This window comes from Argentina anserina, chromosome 3 (assembly GCF_933775445.1).
Source record: "Argentina anserina chromosome 3, drPotAnse1.1, whole genome shotgun sequence".
NCBI classification, from domain to species: Eukaryota; Viridiplantae; Streptophyta; class Magnoliopsida; order Rosales; family Rosaceae; genus Argentina; species Argentina anserina.
This window is the reverse complement of record NC_065874.1, coordinates 930,226-948,668: the sequence shown is the minus strand read 5'-3', so window position 1 is coordinate 948,668 and position 18,443 is coordinate 930,226. Positions and strand designations below refer to the sequence as shown.

At 37.1% G+C, this 18,443-nt stretch overlaps 3 protein-coding genes across 4 annotated transcripts; 2 read left to right on the top strand and 1 right to left on the bottom strand.

The window, feature by feature from the left end:
- The first annotated feature begins 3,763 nt into the window (after positions 1-3,763).
- LOC126789379 (calcium-dependent protein kinase 2-like) lies at positions 3,764-7,214 on the top strand. The gene is made up of 8 exons (XM_050515525.1): positions 3,764-4,721; positions 5,227-5,370; positions 5,464-5,616; positions 5,961-6,076; positions 6,317-6,484; positions 6,589-6,716; positions 6,893-6,992; positions 7,066-7,214. The coding sequence occupies exons 1-8, from the start codon at positions 3,917-3,919 to the stop codon at positions 7,135-7,137; spliced, it is 1,686 nt and encodes a 561-aa protein (XP_050371482.1). The 5' UTR covers positions 3,764-3,916; the 3' UTR covers positions 7,138-7,214.
- A 3,940-nt stretch (positions 7,215-11,154) lies between these two features.
- Positions 11,155-14,588, top strand: LOC126789378 (uncharacterized). Of its 2 annotated transcripts, none has more exons than XM_050515522.1 (6): positions 11,155-11,408; positions 11,769-12,611; positions 12,889-13,079; positions 13,204-13,410; positions 13,659-13,722; positions 13,941-14,588. In XM_050515522.1, the coding sequence occupies exons 1-6, from the start codon at positions 11,193-11,195 to the stop codon at positions 14,472-14,474; spliced, it is 2,055 nt and encodes a 684-aa protein (XP_050371479.1). In that variant the 5' UTR covers positions 11,155-11,192; the 3' UTR covers positions 14,475-14,588. The 2 variants fall into 2 exon arrangements, with proteins under 2 accessions (XP_050371479.1, XP_050371481.1); XM_050515524.1 differs by having other exon boundaries at positions 11,273-11,408; positions 11,774-12,611.
- A 556-nt stretch (positions 14,589-15,144) lies between these two features.
- LOC126786680 (peroxidase 42) lies at positions 15,145-16,957 on the bottom strand. Its single transcript, XM_050512578.1, has 4 exons — positions 16,685-16,957; positions 16,391-16,579; positions 16,115-16,280; positions 15,145-15,875 (listed from the first exon to the last, which is right to left on the bottom strand). The coding sequence occupies exons 1-4, from the start codon at positions 16,907-16,909 to the stop codon at positions 15,466-15,468; spliced, it is 990 nt and encodes a 329-aa protein (XP_050368535.1). The 5' UTR covers positions 16,910-16,957; the 3' UTR covers positions 15,145-15,465.
- Between the last annotated feature and the right edge of the window lie 1,486 nt (positions 16,958-18,443).

Genomic DNA, 18,443 nt, shown 5'->3' with positions numbered 1-18,443 from the left:
GACTTATTAAGTTTTATATTATATATAAAGTATAATTTTTATATGATAAATAATATCAAAAATATAATATTAGTTCGAATTAGCTTAAATGTTTCTTTCTAGAATAAATTGTTAAAAACTTTAAGTTATATATCAAGTTTGATTTGTTATTTTTAGTTTATTACAAATAAAATGGATTTTGTGTGATGTTATGACATTAGGTTTTGAATTTTCTTTTTAATTTCTAAATTTTTATTTCGTATGATTCAAACCGTCTCGATTTGAATTCGATCTCATTTAAAAAAATGAGTCGGTCTGAGCCTAGTTCAAGCTTTTTCAAACCGAGCTAAGTTTGAACATGAAGCACAAAAATCAAATTTTGACCCGGCTCGATCGAAAGAAAACAAGCCAAATATGAACAATGTAGTATTCGACTCAGCTCGGCTCGACTCATCTACACCCCTAATTTTGAGGGATATAATTATAACTTTTTAAATAAAAGACAAAATAAAGAAAAAATTGCGCGGAGGAGATGAGAAATAAAAGAGATGGTTGGCGCCCACAATCTCTCTAAACTTCCTCGGCACGAGACATTTGATGGATACATTCAATTGACAGTTATGTGAAAACACAATAGAAACTAGAGCATAGCACAATTCTTGGAAAGGAGGAGAAAATCGTCAGATGAGGTAATTGCAGTAATTTTTTTTCGTGTTTCAAGTTTCTGGATCAAAGCTCACGTGGCTTCTGAATGCTCAAAGCGCGGGCATGAAGACTAGAGTATGCGAATAAGAATATTGGAGTAATATATAGTTTTTGGGACTGTGGGAAGATGGGATTGTTGTTTCACGATTGGAATCGCTTGTTTAATTTGTTCATGTTATAGTTTGTGGTTCAAACTCAAAATTAAGACTAATCAAATTGCACGACATGATGCTAAACTTATTATATACTCAATTATGTGAAATTGGAGCATCATTTTAATCCTGGAAGTTGTAGTCTTTAAGTGACTGCATCTCAAATAACTACAAGTTTTAAATCTACCGGGTGATCCTATTTTTCTAGAGATCATTACATTTAAAAAGAAAATTATGATTGAGTCCTGAAGAGAATCGAAAGATAAAATCTTGTTTCACTTATCTACCAAATAGAAGAACTTTCCACTAAATTCAGCATAACAGATAAGAGAAACTTGATCTGTTTGCGAAACAAAGTGACACGGTGTTGAAACCTATATATACCTCTTAGTAACAATAGAGAAATTTTTTTTGATCTTCTATTGTGAAATTATTACGTATAACAAGTAAGTCACTTCAATTCAATAACATTGTCGTACTTTTTTTCTTGATCAAAGAATGAAATTCATTACTTGAATACAATGGATTGGATCTGATAATCTAGTGCCCTCGCTAAAACCTTTCTAGATCGAAAGGGAAACAAACAGAGGCTGATCAATCTTGAGAACTTTTTTTTCCAATACGATTTGCCACCATATATTGCAGTCGATCTATTTTCACATACCCCGGCCAGCTGCACTGGTTATCTACTTATCCCTCATTGCCTCTTTAATTTCATCATGCACATTCCCCTCCTCACTTAAGTCCTCCCCACCATCATGAAGTGTATTTATAACACGGAGGGCATCTCCTTCAATTTCCAGATTAAGAAAGAGACCCTACATGAACTGCGGACCTTATGATAGACGCAAAAACACCTACAAAGATACCATATTATCAAATCAATTATATCAATGTAGTAAATGACAAATGTAAGTCATTACCTGCAGAAGATTGGTGAAATTAAGACTTAAAAAAAAAAAAAACACAAACAGACGCGTAAATCATAAATCTGACAGACTCGACCTAAGAGCAGAAACCTAATTAAGTGAAATGTTGGAATCGACTTAACTATATTCTCAATTAATTGATTTATGAAATGTTGGTATCTATATCAAAATAACTGAAATCATGAAATTCTAAGAACGTTTGAGTAACAACAAATAATCTAATGTCAATGTCCATAACCTTAGATTATCAAGGAATTACTTCCACAACGGCTCCTCTTCTTTCTTCTCTTCAATATATAGGTTAATTAACCTACATGAGCTCACGTCCAACTAGCAGTCCAAATCTAAAAGTCCATTTATATTCAATTAAATTTTTTGTTGGAAGTCAAATAAGTCTAAAAAACAAATAAAATTAATTAAAAATAAGAAAACATAACAAAATAACTACGTACGTAATAGAAATAATTAACAATATAAAAATCGCACAAATATGCGACTATCAACTTACTTCATGCTATCTATTTATATAAATGACCACTGCATTTCCCTAGCTAGCTGCAGAAGGATGCCTAGCTTGGAGGCGTACCAGAGTAGGAGCATAGTGAATGAATGCCTTCCTATCATCTAAGAGGCTTACATTATTGATCTATCTTAGGCGCTTCACCATTTCGGAATTCAAAGTTATATACGACAAGTCTCCCAATTAGTTGCGACAGTGACAGAAATGTTCAGGCAAAACCTGCACAGGTCTCCCAAGCACCTCGTATTGCCATTCAAGCTTTTCAGCAAGATACGTATACCAATATATTATTAATTTCTTTGGTTAGGGAAATAATAAAGGAGGATATTTGGGGACTGTTAAGTATAGTTTTGATACAGCACAGGTTATATATCTGAATCACAAGTTTAGGTCAACGTCTTTGCTGATTAGGACACACGAGAAAAGAGCGTAATGAACTTGTATGAAAATCTTCTATTCACGGATTTCGACTCTAAAATCATGCTGAAACTGCTGGCTCTGATTCGGCCTACTGGGGAAGTAGCTACAAGAGTGCTCGCAGGAATGAGCTGATCGAGGAAGGAGGAAGGGTGAATTAACTATTTGGCTACAATTATATATTTTATATGATAATAACTTCTAGTCATTATCTATATTTATATGCCCCATTGTTTTCATTCAAAACAAAACACACATTTTACATTAACAATGGACATTAGATAGTGAAATAATCATTACCATAAAGTGTTTGTCCAATTAAAAACTAAAATAAGAAATCATTACAAGTGGTAGTGGTGGTAGTTTTGCTTCATGTTTCTTGGCAATAAATTTTCCAGATAACAAAACTAAAATACCTAATCAAAAGCTTAGGAGAACTCAGATTGTTTAGAAATCTGGAGAGTATCCTCTTTCTTATACGAGAACTATACTTAAAAGTACGTCACTACTTGTGCTAAAACACCTCACACTCACTCTCTATCTCAACGTAACACTATCACCGCATCCAACAATATATCTCTATAATTCACATATCCGGTGCCACAATTACTCGTTAGTCTCGTACACTTCTCAATCACATTTCCAAGAAATTACTAACTAATTCTCAATTCCACATCACAGTAGACATGGTTTGCCTTATCAAAAGTGTTTTTTTTTTATATACAAAATGGTGGACGGGTAGATCAACTACTCCAAATCGGATAATAAATACGATACATGTCATTTTTATAGAGTGTTTCACACATGCGTATGCTTGAATTAACGAGATCTTATTATTAAAAATATCGCATCAATATTCGCTCAACATACCAGTGCAACTTACTATTGCTACACCGATCCCACGGGTCTCGTCAAAAGTGTTACAATGCAAGCAATGAAGCAAACGCGTTATTTCTGATCTGTATTTACTGTGACCAAACATAAAACTACCGCGTTAAAAACTCTTTGCTGGGGTCCGCCTTATAATAGAGTGACAACAACAATTCAATCCCCGGTCTCTGCTCTCTCTGGTATCCGCATCTTCAAGTTCATCTTCCAACTTCAGCTCCCGAGTCAACCCAGATAATTCTTGATTCATCCAAATCCTCATCTCCTACACTACATTGGATTCTCTTCTCATATCCCAAACTGGGTTTCTTACATTGATCTCAAACATGGGTTGCTGTGTCAGCAAACCTGAACCCACTTCAGCTTCCAATGGCCATGTCTCCTCATCCACACCCATCTCTCATCACCCCCCACAACACCAACAACAACAACACCAATACCAACAACAACAGCAACAACAACACCAATATCAACAACAACAACAACAACAACAACAACAAGAGCCCTGGTCTGTTCCAACCCAACAACCTCAGAAAGTGTCAGCTCCACCAACCCGATCCGAACCCCAGCGCCAACCGCCCCCAGCGCCAAAGCCGCAGCCAGTGAAGCCACCAGCCCCACCAAACAGCATTCTTGAGAAGCCCTTTGACGACATTAAGGATTACTACACTTTGGGGAAGGAACTAGGAAGAGGCCAGTTTGGAATCACCTACTTGTGCACGGAGAAGTCCACAGGGGACACGTACGCCTGCAAGTCAATCTTGAAGCGCAAACTGGCGAGAAAGAGTGACAGGGATGACATCAAGAGGGAGATACAGATAATGCAGCACATGTCTGGTCAGCCTAACGTTGTGGAGATCAAGGGGGCTTATGAGGACAGGTACTCTGTGCATTTGGTCATGGAGCTCTGTGCCGGCGGTGAGCTTTTCGATAGGATCATAGCTCAGGGAGTGTACTCGGAGAGAGCCGCCGCGGCTATTGTGAGGGACATTGTGAATGTTGTGCATAGTTGTCATGTTATGGCTGTGATGCACCGTGATCTCAAGCCTGAGAATTTCCTGTTGTCTAGTAAGGGGGAGGGGGCAGTGCTCAAGGTTACAGATTTCGGCTTGTCTGTTTTTATTGAGGAGGGTGAGTTTCCTAGTGTTTTAATGAGCTTTTGTGAACATCTATCTTGTTACAAGTTATGGAATTGGATTTTATCTTTAGTGTGGTTGTTTAAGTTTTTGTTTGTTTGGTTGATCAGTGTTGTGAAAATGTGGCCCGTAGCCAATAGTGGTTCTGATTATTTGTGCCAAGAACTGATTGAAATTGGGATCATGATATAGTGGTTTTAAAGTTGGAAGTAAATTGTTAGTGTTGTCTGTAAGCTGCAACTTACTTGTAGGTATTATGAAGTCAAGAAGCTATCTTTGTGAAGAAAGATGTGTACTTCAGTGAGAATTAAGCTGTAATAATGTTTAGCATGTGCCAGCTTCCTATCTGATAGAGTGATAGAGTGTAGCTAATCAATCTATGATGTATCAAAGTGAATTGACTGAATTCTAATGATTTTAAAGCTTTCTAAGTATTTTGATATGATTCTTTTGCTTGGATTAATTCTTATTTGAACTGACATGTTCTTTCCACATCTCAGGGAGGGTGTACCGGGATATAGTGGGCAGTGCTTACTACGTTGCTCCTGAAGTGTTGCGGCGTAGTTATGGAAAGGAGATAGATATCTGGAGTGCTGGAGTAATTCTGTATATTCTACTTAGTGGAGTGCCTCCATTTTGGGCTGGTAAACACAGTTCATTGTTTTGATTCTAAACACTGAATGTGATCTTATGCCTAATTGTTAAGCATAAGTTCTCTAACTTTATAACTTATGTAGAGACTGAGAGGGGCATCTTTGATGCCATATTGGAAGGTGTAGTTGACTTTGAGAGTCAACCATGGCCATCAATATCAGATGGTGCCAAAGACCTAGTTAGAAAGATGCTGACTCAGGACCCCAAAAAGAGGATTACTTCACTGAAAGTTCTTGGTAAGATTTCTCCTTATGTTTCAACAAAGTTGAACATGTTTAGTATGCAATTTTCTAGAATAATTATTTGGTTCTCACTGGTCCACTATCCTCAAACGTTTCTTTGTTTGAATCTTTGAAATGATTTTTATTCTCATATGAATTGTAATGGTTACCTATGAAATAATAGCATTATTCCTTTTCATGGCATTCAAGGGGAAACAAATGGCTAGCAAGCATTAGTACCCTGGGTGACCAACGTGCTTTTTGGTTGTTACACTCTTTTTACTTGCATGGTCTTCTTACGGTTAGCACTTGTTTCATGATTCTGTAATTAACTAATATCTAATGTTCTGTATGGTTAGAGCATCCCTGGCTCAGAGTAGGTGGAGAAGCATCAGACAAGCCAATAGATAGTGCAGTGCTTTCCAGAATGAAGCAATTGAGAGCAATGAATAAGCTTAAGAAGCTTGCCTTGAAGGTAAATTATTGAGTGGAGTTTTGAAGCTCCTAGCTACACCTCTTTAAAATTGAAAAGTTGCTTTTTAACTCAGCTATCAGTTGCATTCTTAATAATGAAAACCATTGTCTAAACTCGAACGGAAGGAAAAATAATGTAGAACTCTCTCATCTTGTTACCTGAGTCCATTTGTTTCCCGCTGTTCTTTAACCCTTATTTTTGCTTATAATGTTGATTTATTTTGATAATTCCATGAACTAGGTAATAGCGGAAAATCTATCTGAAGAAGAAATTAAAGGTCTTAAAGCAATGTTCACCAATATGGACACCGACAAAAGTGGTACAATAACCTATGAAGAACTGAAGACAGGATTGGCTCGTATTGGGTCACGACTGTCAGAAACCGAAATCAGGCAACTAATGGATGCTGTATGTTATGACTTGCTAGAACTCAATGAGTTTATCTTCAGCTATTATGCATTGCTTTTTCTTAAATGACTAGCACTGTTGTAAATCCTGTCTATACATTTCAGGCTGATGTTGATGGAAATGGATCGATTGACTACATTGAATTTATATCTGCTACTATGCATAGACAGAGACTAGAGAGGGATGAACACCTGTACAAAGCATTTCAGTATTTTGACAAGGATAGCAGTGGGTGAGTTGAAGAATCTTAATATAAAATTCTATCTATCTGAATGGGTTTCTGCTTCTTATCAAGTTTCAATTACATGATTGATTTACAAGACCAGAAGTATTGCAGGGTTTGTATTCTACATCATTTTTTCATAGAGGCAAGTTAATCAGTTCATCACTGTCAATTTCAACTGACAGGTACATAACAAGAGATGAATTAGAGGCTGCTATGAAGGAGCATGGTATGGGTGATGACAACACCATCAAAGAAATAATTTCCGAGGTTGATGCAGATAATGTAAGTTCCCTACAAGTTTCAAATCTTCTGAGCTTTTTCTTTGTATCTTTTATGCTGACCTCAGTACCAATAGGATGGGAAGATCAATTACACCGAATTCTGCACAATGATGAGAAGTGGAAATCAACCTGCAATACACTCCTGACTACACTCATGTGAGTATTTCAGAATTTGAAGCAGAAGTGAACTATGATAGGACCTTCTTTAGTACTGTGTTGTGGTGGGGGGGGGGGGGGGGGTATAAGAGCATGATTACTTTGTAGTATGACTAGACTACTATATACTTGATCACTGTGAATCTTAGATCTACAAATTTGTGTAGTCTAAGAATATGAAGCAGAATCTGGAAATTTTGATTATCTTTTGTTATTCTGTGCATCGATTGTTTATCCTTTTCATTATTCTATTGTTTATCTTTTTCTCTTTTCCTTTAACTTTCAGCTCAACCTCCTTTGGAACGTTTGCCTGAATATGTAGAATGGCATTTTCTGCATGAGTCTAGTTAACTAGGTCATTTTTTCCGTTCCTGCTTTCCTATTGTTGTTGGAGTGCTTTCTAAAATGAAATACAGATCAAGATAGTAATATGCACAGACCGTTACACTGCTACAAGAGTAGGCCTAGCATAAAATGTCTAAAAATTAAGAAATTAGGGAACCGATATCCAGAAGCACATAAAGGAAAATTACTGATAGAAACTGATTAGCCTCAAATCAGTGATTCAAATAGGAATGATACATCCCATGCAATAATTCCCAGAAAAAAGATTACACAACTTTCCCTATTTCTACATAGATCTGTAACATTTTTTTTGGACCTGAAAGACAAAATATTGAGATCAAAATCGACACTTGAGTTCTTGGACAGTCATTTAGCTGTAAGCCTGTAACTGAAGACCTTCCAAAAGAGTTAATTTGGACAGTCATTCACTACCTTTCTCAGTACAATTTTGATAAGCATTGGGTGAGACTAGGCTCTCTAGATATCCCACACTATTAGGATAGAATGTCTTAAATTTATTATCATCCCTTGCAAAAAATAGACGAGTGAATTTTTATTTGCATTGTAGGAAACCGGATCCCCATCGGCATACGGTAGAATTTCCCCATTTTCCACAAACCATGTCATCGGTCTTTTGATGCAATGCCACACAGTGCCACAGTGCCTTGGAATTTCCATAGTTTTGATCCAAGACTCCTGCACCCCATACTCCATCACCCAAATATAACTTCCACCATCGACGTCTTCGCCACTAAGTAGGCATATGCATAAGCACCCTCTTGAAGCCCCCAGTTCTAGTTGATAACTCTGAATATCAGGATGTGGTAGTGGAACCTCCTCGCATGTCTCACTTGTTAAATCAAAGGAAACAATCACTCCAATCCGGCCAGATTTTTTTTCAGCTTTCCAATGTAGAGCTCCACGAGCAAAACCAGAATGTGCATGCGCTCCATTGGTTCAACTAAACAAGATACCAAGATGAGAATCTTGAATCCTCCAAGAATTCGATCGTAGTGTGTACATTATGGACTTATAACTCTTCCGGTCGGCAAACAACACCTTGTAGTCGTCACTATTGTGGTCGTAACGAAATCATATCTCCATAATTTATCTATTTGTTTCACATCTACTCCTACTTCAGAAGTACTCGGTAGCATTTTCAAGTCTGAAGTCTCTTGTACTTGGATTCCAGAGCAACATCGTACCAGTTACACCTTCGTTTAAACAAACCAAGCCATTACAGGAACCCATGACACAAAAGCGATTATGGCTCCCAATTCGGATATCTATCGAAGTTTCATCGAGCACTAGGGAATCATTAACCGAGTAAAACCCTAAGTCGTAAAGCAAGCCGGAAGGATTCATAATTATTCTTTGGGTTTTATTAGCATAGTGATAAATGTCTTCTGACGAATTGGTCGCTTGAGATTAAGGAGCACCATAACTTGCATACAACCCTAAATCTCAACAAAGTTCTTACAGGAAGTCTTTCAAGTATTCGAGTCATTACCTCGAATGGAAGGTAATAAGGCACCATTGATGATCCTGGTATTGGCTTTTCCGTAAGTGCTTCTCTTCAAACCAAAATTAGCAAAAAATCTTGTTTTGTTCTGTAATAGGGTGCTTTATATATATATATATATATATATATATATATATATAGATCAGGACTCTTAATCCTAATCAGTATTGTCTAGATAAGCAAATCTTAAATGACTTTTTTAACCTCTCGATCTGTTGATATCCTGGTTTTCAAGCACGTCAAACTTTGCAGGGTACTTTCTGATCTTCGTTGCAGCTTATCATTTTGTAGACGAATCTACGAGGATGGAGATATGTATTCTGTTATGCAATTTGATGTATATATGCAGTTACGTACACAATATCTTCATTCAACCTTTGAACTTCATACTTTGTTTGTAGCTTAAAGTTTTAACCAACCCTAACAAGATTGAATCATGTATCACCTCTATGTGAAGAAAGATAATTGCTCCGTTGGACAGATGGAGTTGAAGCATGCTAAGGTAAATTTCACCAAGTCTTTCACTCTTTTTAAATTAATCTCATTTTACACACTCCACATTCCACAAGAGAAAAAAATTACATATACTACACCCACTTGACATTTCATTTCAGTCCCTACAGGGTTTCTTAGAATACTATTTATCTTGAAAAATTAGAAAGCCAGTGAATCAAAGGGAGTGTGTGTACTCATTATAGGACTTGTTATAACCTCTCCAGCTCTGCAGCACAGTTTCCACAGAACCTGAATAAGGTTTAGTTTAAGTGTACGAGTTTGGGCACCCCTACACCCTTAGTCATCATTTGAAAGATTACATGTATTGCCATACGATTGCATTTAGGATTTAGCTTCAAATCAAATTGACGAAATTGTGGAAGTATACTAAGCAACTGTGGGTGCCCCAAATGGTGGATTAGATTTAAAAAAAAAAATTAGAAGTAGAATGGTATCCAAGGTTTAATCACCTTCATATTCCCTGACACAAATTGTGATTAAAGAGAAGCATTCAAGTTCCCGTTGCACGTGAGGTTGTAATTCTATATTGTATTGCACGTGTGAGTCACATCTTTTTTATACATACCTTGGGAAAGGGGTAAATGGGACTCTCTAGCCAAGACAGACCTCAAATTTTCTATCTGTTCCTTTCTGAATTTACATACCCTGATTGTTCAGTTTTCATAAGTTGAAACTTCTCATAAGTACTGGATATGTAGCAGGTTCCTTAAGTGCATAGTTTAGGTTTACAAGTTGAAGATAATGTGTTAGATGGATCTCTTGAAATAAATTCTTGAGGTTTATAAAAGTACCGCGTTTGAAATAACCTAACACGAGCATGAACGCCGACATGACACCCTTCCATTGCTAATCCTGCACTTGAGAACATTGTGCCTAATATAATAGGTAAAAGACTGTAAAACTGAGCATAATCCACACGAGCACTGAGCTATAGAAAGACTGGTTGGATCAGGTAAGGCAAAGGGGTAAGTTTTTTTACTTGGTGAGCAAACTGTTAGCATATTATATAATTGTGTTTTATATGTGAAAAGTGCCTCGGATGCTCTATTCTCGCGTTGCTGAAAAATGGGGTACCAGCTGCTTCACCACTTACATAAGAAGACAGTGCAGCTGATATTTAAACACAACTGTGAGTTGTTGTCATCAAATTGTGAGACTCAAAGCACTTAAAGAACAAGTGTAAAAGGTGAGCTCTTGTTGGATTTTAGTTCAATTTCAGTTACAAGGAGATAAACACAGTGCCAAAAATTTGTGCTTCTGCAAGCAGTACTACATATAGTGCTAAACAGAAGTCTCAAATCACACCTTGTTTTTAGTTTTTCTTTAGTGTTTGATTATTGATTGAAGACCATATTTTCCAGAAATGTCTTTGGAAGGTGCACGTGGTCTTGCATGTCTTTGCCACTTACATAACTGAAGCAAGAATAATCGATCAAGCTTAAAAGCCTCCTCATATATGGATTAGTCTCACATTTTTTTTCCTTCTGTTTCAGTGACAACTCTTTCTTCTTGATCAGTAACCTGCAGATGCTTTATCTGAAAAGCCAATTTCTTTGATATAGATTTTGTGTCATTCTGAAAAACTGCTTTCTTTTTCTCTCAAGATTCTTCATCTTGCAAGAATTTGTTTTAGGATCGGTTTAGTGTGTATGTCATGTGCTAATGGTGGAGCTTCAGTCTTGTGCTAGATTAGTCAACAGTTCTGCATTACGTGCGATAGAGGGAGGAATGAAAAGAGAGAGTGTCGATGTTGTTGCCGAGATTTCAGCTGAATTGGAAAGGGAAAGGCAGAAGAATGCAGAACTTATGCAGAGAATACTAATTCTTGAAGCTCGGATACAGGAAAAAGAGAATGAACCTCCTCGGACCAATGGACAGGTAGAACCACCATAGTTTTCTTTGACAGTATTTTGGTGCTTTCTTTTCTACTTAGTACAGATTGAAAGCATGCAACTTAATACAGAATTAGCACCTTAAAGCATTATTGTTTGGTTAAGAGTTTGGATCATTTATAATATCAGTATGTTATAACATGCATGGTAGAAATAGATCAGTTTCAATACAACTAGGCATGTCTAGCTTGTACATTCCGTTAATCTGATTATATTTTCAAGTACATAAGAGAATATTTTGATTGTCTTGATCGTGTTACTATTACTGATACTTTTGTCATCATCATTGTGGATGGTTAGTGAAACCGAATTTTATGTTGGCCACAACCTCACTTTTTTTTTTCAGGGCAGTTGCTCATATGCAATGGAAAGAAGCTCGAAGAAGTTCAAGAGACAGAAGATTGAACTCAGTACTAACACGATTGAGGATGGTAGTATTACTATTTTCCAAGATAATATTGCTGCACAGAAGAAGCATTGTATTGAATCCTTTGCCCTTGAAGATCCAATTGTTGATGACCGTCTAGTCAACTGGATGAGCATGGAGGAAACACAAGTTTTGCTTTCTGAAAAAGCAAATGATGATGATTCAACTCCAGACTGTGATGAAACTGATGATAGTGATGAAGAAGGTGAAGGTTATCGAGAAGAAGATGATATTAATAATGACCATAAAGAAGCTGATGGAACTTCAAAACTTGTTGATGAATTGATTTATGAAGTTGCTGATAAAGGTTCAGATGCACAATGTGCAGAAGTTTTCTCAGGTGCAGGTGATCCACTGTTTCCAAATGTGATTAGAGAAACCAATGAAGAACTACCAATAGGGGCAGCGTGTCATGAGATAGAAATTAGAAACCAAAGCAAGACAGAACATAAGGATTTCGGAAGTTTCAAGGCACCAACTAGCATACCAACTTCGGCTAAGGATTTTCTTCATACAGGATCTGGGAGCCTATCAAAACACAAAAATCATCCAAAGTTGTCATTTTGCCCAAAAGAAGTGAAGAGAATAATTGACTCAGAATCACTTTTACAGAAAAATGCACATTCACACACAATAAGGAAGATAATAGTTTTTGCATCTCTTGGTATAAGGCATGGTTGTGAGGATATATATGAACTAGACTTCAACCATTTTAGCATTTTAAGGAAGGGCGAGCAGTACATGTCTCCAAAAGATCCTGGGGTAAGGAAATTAGAAATTTGAACTTGTTACTCTTTTAAGTTTTATCCTTGATGTGCTTTCTTGTTACTAGAAGATGCTTGCAGTATGCTGGTCTTTTCTTTGTTGTGATTTCTGTTGATTACCCTAAGAAAGGATATTTCAAGACAAATTTTTTTAAGTCATGATCAACTGATATATGAGATGCTATTTTTTGTGATCAGGCATATAGCAAATGTAATTGATCTATTTATTTGTTTTCATCAGCAAACAAGATGTTTAAATCATGTTTTACATGTAGGAGCATGTTCTATATGAGAATCCTGGTGTTCGGAGGAAGATATTTTATCCAAACAGAAAGAATCCTATCCTATGTCCTGTTCAAATACTTGAGGAAGAGAAGGCTATGCGTCCATTGGATCCTAGCTGCCCATCATTCTTATTTCTATGCATCAAGTATGGTGGAAAGACTAGAAACCTTCCTCAAAATGAGTAAGCTTATTTGAGTAACTGAAATTTAAGCTTGCAAGATGAACTCCATGGTCACTTGATGTCCTCTTGAGGATTATTTCCATTTGCAAACTATTTCACAAGTGTCTGTTCTAATATGTCCCAGATATGTCAGACAGCGTATGGGAAGAAACAAGCTAAAGTCTTTTGGGCCATTGATGTGTCGAATGGCAATGCTAGCTCATGTTCGCAGCGGGAGCTTCTTCTTCAAAGCCTTAGGAATCACACTTCTTTTCATGGCCGGTTTTCCTGATGACCTGGTTCAAAGGGAAACCAAATACCGGAACTTAGACTTGCTTCAAAAATATTATAGGTATGCAGAACCAATAACCAAATGGACATATGAACAAGTTATATGGTCAGTTTTTTTTTTCAGGATGAAGAAGTTATTTGGCTAGTTTAGGATTCAAAAGTTGCATTACCAATAGCTTGAACTAAATAAAGTACCAGTTACAGAACTAGAAGCAACAATGGAGTTTAGCAGCTTCAATATTACCTTTTATTTGAATTAAAATATTACCTTATTTTTTTAATTAAAAAATATAGCTTTTTATCTTGCAGGCCAGATGAGGATGCTGAAGGAGAGGAATTATTTCTTGCACATCCTATGACAGATGATGATACTGTAAGATAGCTTCTCAATCCATATCTAAACACTACCTTTTTCTATCAAACAGTTGACAAATTCGATCAATTTCTAGAAGGATAATAGTCTAGTTGATCCCTAATCCCTAAAGTTCAGGAAGAGATACAAATTGTAGTTTGGCTTGAGCAAATATATTTTTAAGTATGTCTATTCTGACCATGTCAATTTCTCAGTTTGTAACTATCTTTCTGTTTCAGAAGGCTAGTCCAGGTCCTCAGCAGTTTTATGGCGAGACCTCTTCCACAAAAACCAAGGGGAAGAAAGAGTCTAGTAGTAAGCCTCATAATATGCAGAAGGTCTCATTCCCAAATAGTACATTTTCTAGCCCAGCACCTCAATTTGGAGTAATGAATAAAACCTCTATTCTCCCATTAGCTGCTCCAACAATCTCAAACACTCTGATCACCAATGCTGGTACTAATATCTCCTATCATAATCCAAACCCCTATCACATTTTTCCTCCACAACCATCAAACACTTTCATACCTATGGTATATTGGCCTCCCCCAAATGCATTTTCTCCTGGACTACCTTATCAATCTACATATGGTTACCAGTCTTATCCTTCTGCTGGAAATTATTTCCTCCATCCACAGCCATATTACAATCATCCATCCTGCGGTCCATTGGTCCCAAAAACAGTAGAAGTAGAAGGAAAAAATGACATGGCCTTAGCTGCTGATAGTGATTATGACTGTAGTTCAAGCAGTATAGAGCCAAAGAAGAACTAGCAAGGTGGCAACAATGATCTGCTTATCATATTTTTCTTCCTTGTAAATTATCTTCCCCAGAGTCACCTCAATAAATAACATCATTGTGATGCATTTTTGATCCTCAACTTCTCAGTTGCTTATGCAACTTTCTGCACAAAGATACAACCTAGCTTGCTGCAATACTCAATTTTTTTATCTAAGCAAACATTTAGAACTTCTGAATAGTCAAACTGGACCACTTCTCTACAATGCACATTGCATCAGCTCCTTTCTCTCCCTAGTTTGGCATGTTGTAAATGTCCAGTCTTCTTAATAGTATGCTTTTGGAAACATCTAATAATTAAACCTTGTGCCTATGCCAATAACGCAACCCTTTATATATTAACACAGCATTCATAGACACTCCACACCTACCGGTTGATATGTGAGTCAAATGCAACATTTAAAAGAAATCTTATCCTATCCATCTTTGTCTTTAGGCCAAGGTCCCCTCATCCTTAGAGACAAGGAACCTAAATAATTTATTTTGCATTGAATTTTATGCATCACATTTGTTGAAACCACCCATACATACAAACATTTGAAATCTTCATTCTCTTCCCAATTTCATGTAGTGTTCATAGGGCACAGTTTCAGTAAAATTTTAAGTTGTTACTCACAATATAATTGATAAAGTTTCTCTTATATATAGAAGCATAAATTATCCATAACATTATCATTGAAATCCATGCATCACACATGTTGAAACCATTCATACATACATACATCCATCCATCTCAACATCATTGCAAGAACAACAACAGAAACATAAAGAGAGAAAAAAACCTACATAAGACTGCACTGATGATTTAGCTGCCATTGAACAGAACACAACTTCTAGTAAAGGAAAAACCAACTTATTATGCAAGCAGCTGTCTCACACTAAGCTAGCTAGCTACTCTTTCTCCTTTGTATAACCAAAGAAGAGAAGCACTTTTAGACAAAGCTAGCTCACTCTTGATCGATCGACCTAGTGGAGCTTGTTGGCCACATTGCACTGTTGCCTGATCTCTCCCTTGTCTCCGGTGAGAGGGTTGTTCTCGGAGAGAATGGTGAAGGCTCTTGTGAACTCCTTGAAGAAGTAGTCTTGGCTCTTGGCCATTTTCTTGACATATGGCTTGGTCCTCTTGTCGGTGGCAAGCTGGTGATCCACCATCATCAAACCCTTGTTGTCCAAGATGTTCCTGTAGTAGTTGTTGTCGAAGATCATAGGAGTACCACGGTCATTTCTCACGTACTGGACTGCCTTTGGGTCGGGGACAGCATCAGGGCACTTCTTGAGCATGTGGGGGACATGGTCTGGGTTCAGAGATGGATCAACTTCTGGGTACAAACGGTGCACCAACTTCACACAGTGTGTTCTTCCAACACTGTGAGCTCCTATATTTAGTTACACAAGAATAACAATTAGACCAAATACAGTGAAAACTAGTACAATGCAAAATAAAAATCACAAATTTAGATCCTTTTAAGGTATTTTGCCACTTGTTCTTATGAAACATAACAATTTGAAGGGCTTAGACACTTGAGCACTACTTAGGGAGTGTTTTGAGTGTTGCAACTCTAAAGATTGAGAAACTTTGAGATGATTTAGTAAGCAAATTTGGTTGAAATCATACCGAGAAGGGCAACAACTCCAGGGGTGTCAATGCCCATGTCAGAGAATTTCTCAAGAACAGTTGACATGCTCTCATTGTGGTCAGGAAGGTACTGCTCAAGGATCTCAGCCCTGCTCCTTCTACCATCTCTCCTTCCAGTTTTAAGAGGGATGAAGGGGCCTCCTAGCTGAAAATACAACAAGATCAACATGCTTCAGTCACTTGTACTCAAATTTAGTCATACCAACTTCAGATCTGTGTGTTAACAAAAGAGATGAACAAAATCAAGTCACATACCCTAACAACTCCTTCTCTGGCTGACAAGACAAGAATATCTGAGCAGGAAACAACTCCAGGGCACTCCCTCTCTACTGCTTCCTTGATCTCCTCAATGTACCTGAAGTTTCTCATCCCAAAGCTTCTGTCCATGTCTTTCTCAGACAAAGACCTCCTTGTTGGGTCCAAAAGTAGTGAAGCATCACATGACTGTCACAAAAAATAAAATCCAAAGAAATGTTACTCACAAGTAAACCACTACATAACCAAAGAAAAATAAGATGGGAGGTTTAGACAGGAGTCATGGTTATCTACCTGGACAGCACAGTCATGGAAGATGTTCCTGAGCCAAGAGAAAGCAGTGTTCTTGTGGCGCTTGTAGAGAAGCTTGACCTGCTCTCTGACGATCTCCTCAGCCTGAGGACATGAGTCACTATAGAAGTTCATAACAAGACCTGGATCTTCTTCATTGCTCTCAGCAAAGCAAAGCACTGCTGAGAGAGATAGCAAGGCAAAGAAGAAGAGAGCTTTGGAACCCATTTCAGTAAAGTTGGCAGCTTCAGTAGTGATGAGGCCCTGCTTTGGTTTTGGAGTCTTGGATACTTGCTTAAATAAACCAGAAGAGGGACATAGATGGTATTAAAATAGGGACACTTGTTAAGTTTTGGGTTATGATGACTGTTGAGGCTTTCCTCTCTTTTTTTCACTGCCCCTGCATTCACTCTAAATCTGACTTCTTTTATGGCTTTTTGTGCTGATATTAAGTAAGCTTTGTAACACTTGTTGCATGTAACAGAAAATGCTCTGGGGGGGGGGGGGGGGGAGTTCTAGTTCTGCATCTTGGATCTTGATTTCAACTCTCACCTCAAATGGCACTGTACTGGAATGTGGTGATAGATCTTATCTTTCAGTAGTTTCCAGAGAAATTACCTCAGATGGCATTTACTAGAATCTGGTGAAAGGTTTTATCTGTCAGTAATTTCCTTCCAAATTTAGATGCCCACCATCAACCAACTGCAGTTCTTAATTAGTTTGAGCTTCATTATTGAGTTGAATCCATTTGGCAAATTTAAACTCAACAGTGGCAGGCTAAAAACATGACCTCACCACTTGTTCACAAAAGAAAAATAATGGCCCCAGCAAGTCATTATCATGATTTTATAAAGACTAAAAATAAGCAAACATAATGAATATGAAGCATAAAAGAAAAGGAAGTTTGGAAGTGTTCATCTGCATCATGTCTTCTGTAGGGCAAATATGTTTTTTCACAGTCAAACTGGGAACTAGATCAAATGATTTTCTAACCATTTAGTTTACCAGACCATTTTGTAAGTTTTGTTTGGGAAATCAACTTGTCAAACTGTTGGTTTCAATTTGTTGCTTGATGCAAGCCTAAACACCATAGTTAAATTGATTACTTAAGCTAAAGCGATAGCATAATGATATGCATTAACAAAGAGAAGAAAGGAAAAAAGGAAGTGGGATAATATTTATGTAAAGAAAAGGATTATCCAATCCAATTCTCCCCAAGGAAAAATAAAACTAAAGATCTTTCTAAAGAGAACTAAAGGATCTGGGTTTGAAGGATCAGAGATTAAAGAATGAGAAAGTTACAGTAACCATGTTGGAAGGAATAATTTAAATACAAAAAATAGGTTAAGATGCTAATAGTCTAATGCCATTAGGCCATTAGGGAAAAAGTTAAAAGATCACAGCTCATTAAGGAATAGGTTAGGGTACTAAATACCACTAGTCTTTTAGTAAATTTGGTAAATGAACTAATTTGCAAGGACACTAATGAAAGCTCCTGAACTGTTGCTTCACTACTCTACTGTGACCACCGACACTTTGCATTGAGTTGAGAAATTGTACAAGTCACCTCTATGGCTCTATGTCTCCCATGCATGAATGCCGTGAGCTCAGAGATGATGAATATAATGGAGCTCGCCCACCACCATTGACAAGTCTAGCACGAATTCATCATATACTAATCCCTTATTGTTAAGAAGCAAATTAGTGAACTGAGATTTGATCAATCTAATACTGGGATGTATTACTGAAATTTTTCGTGCTT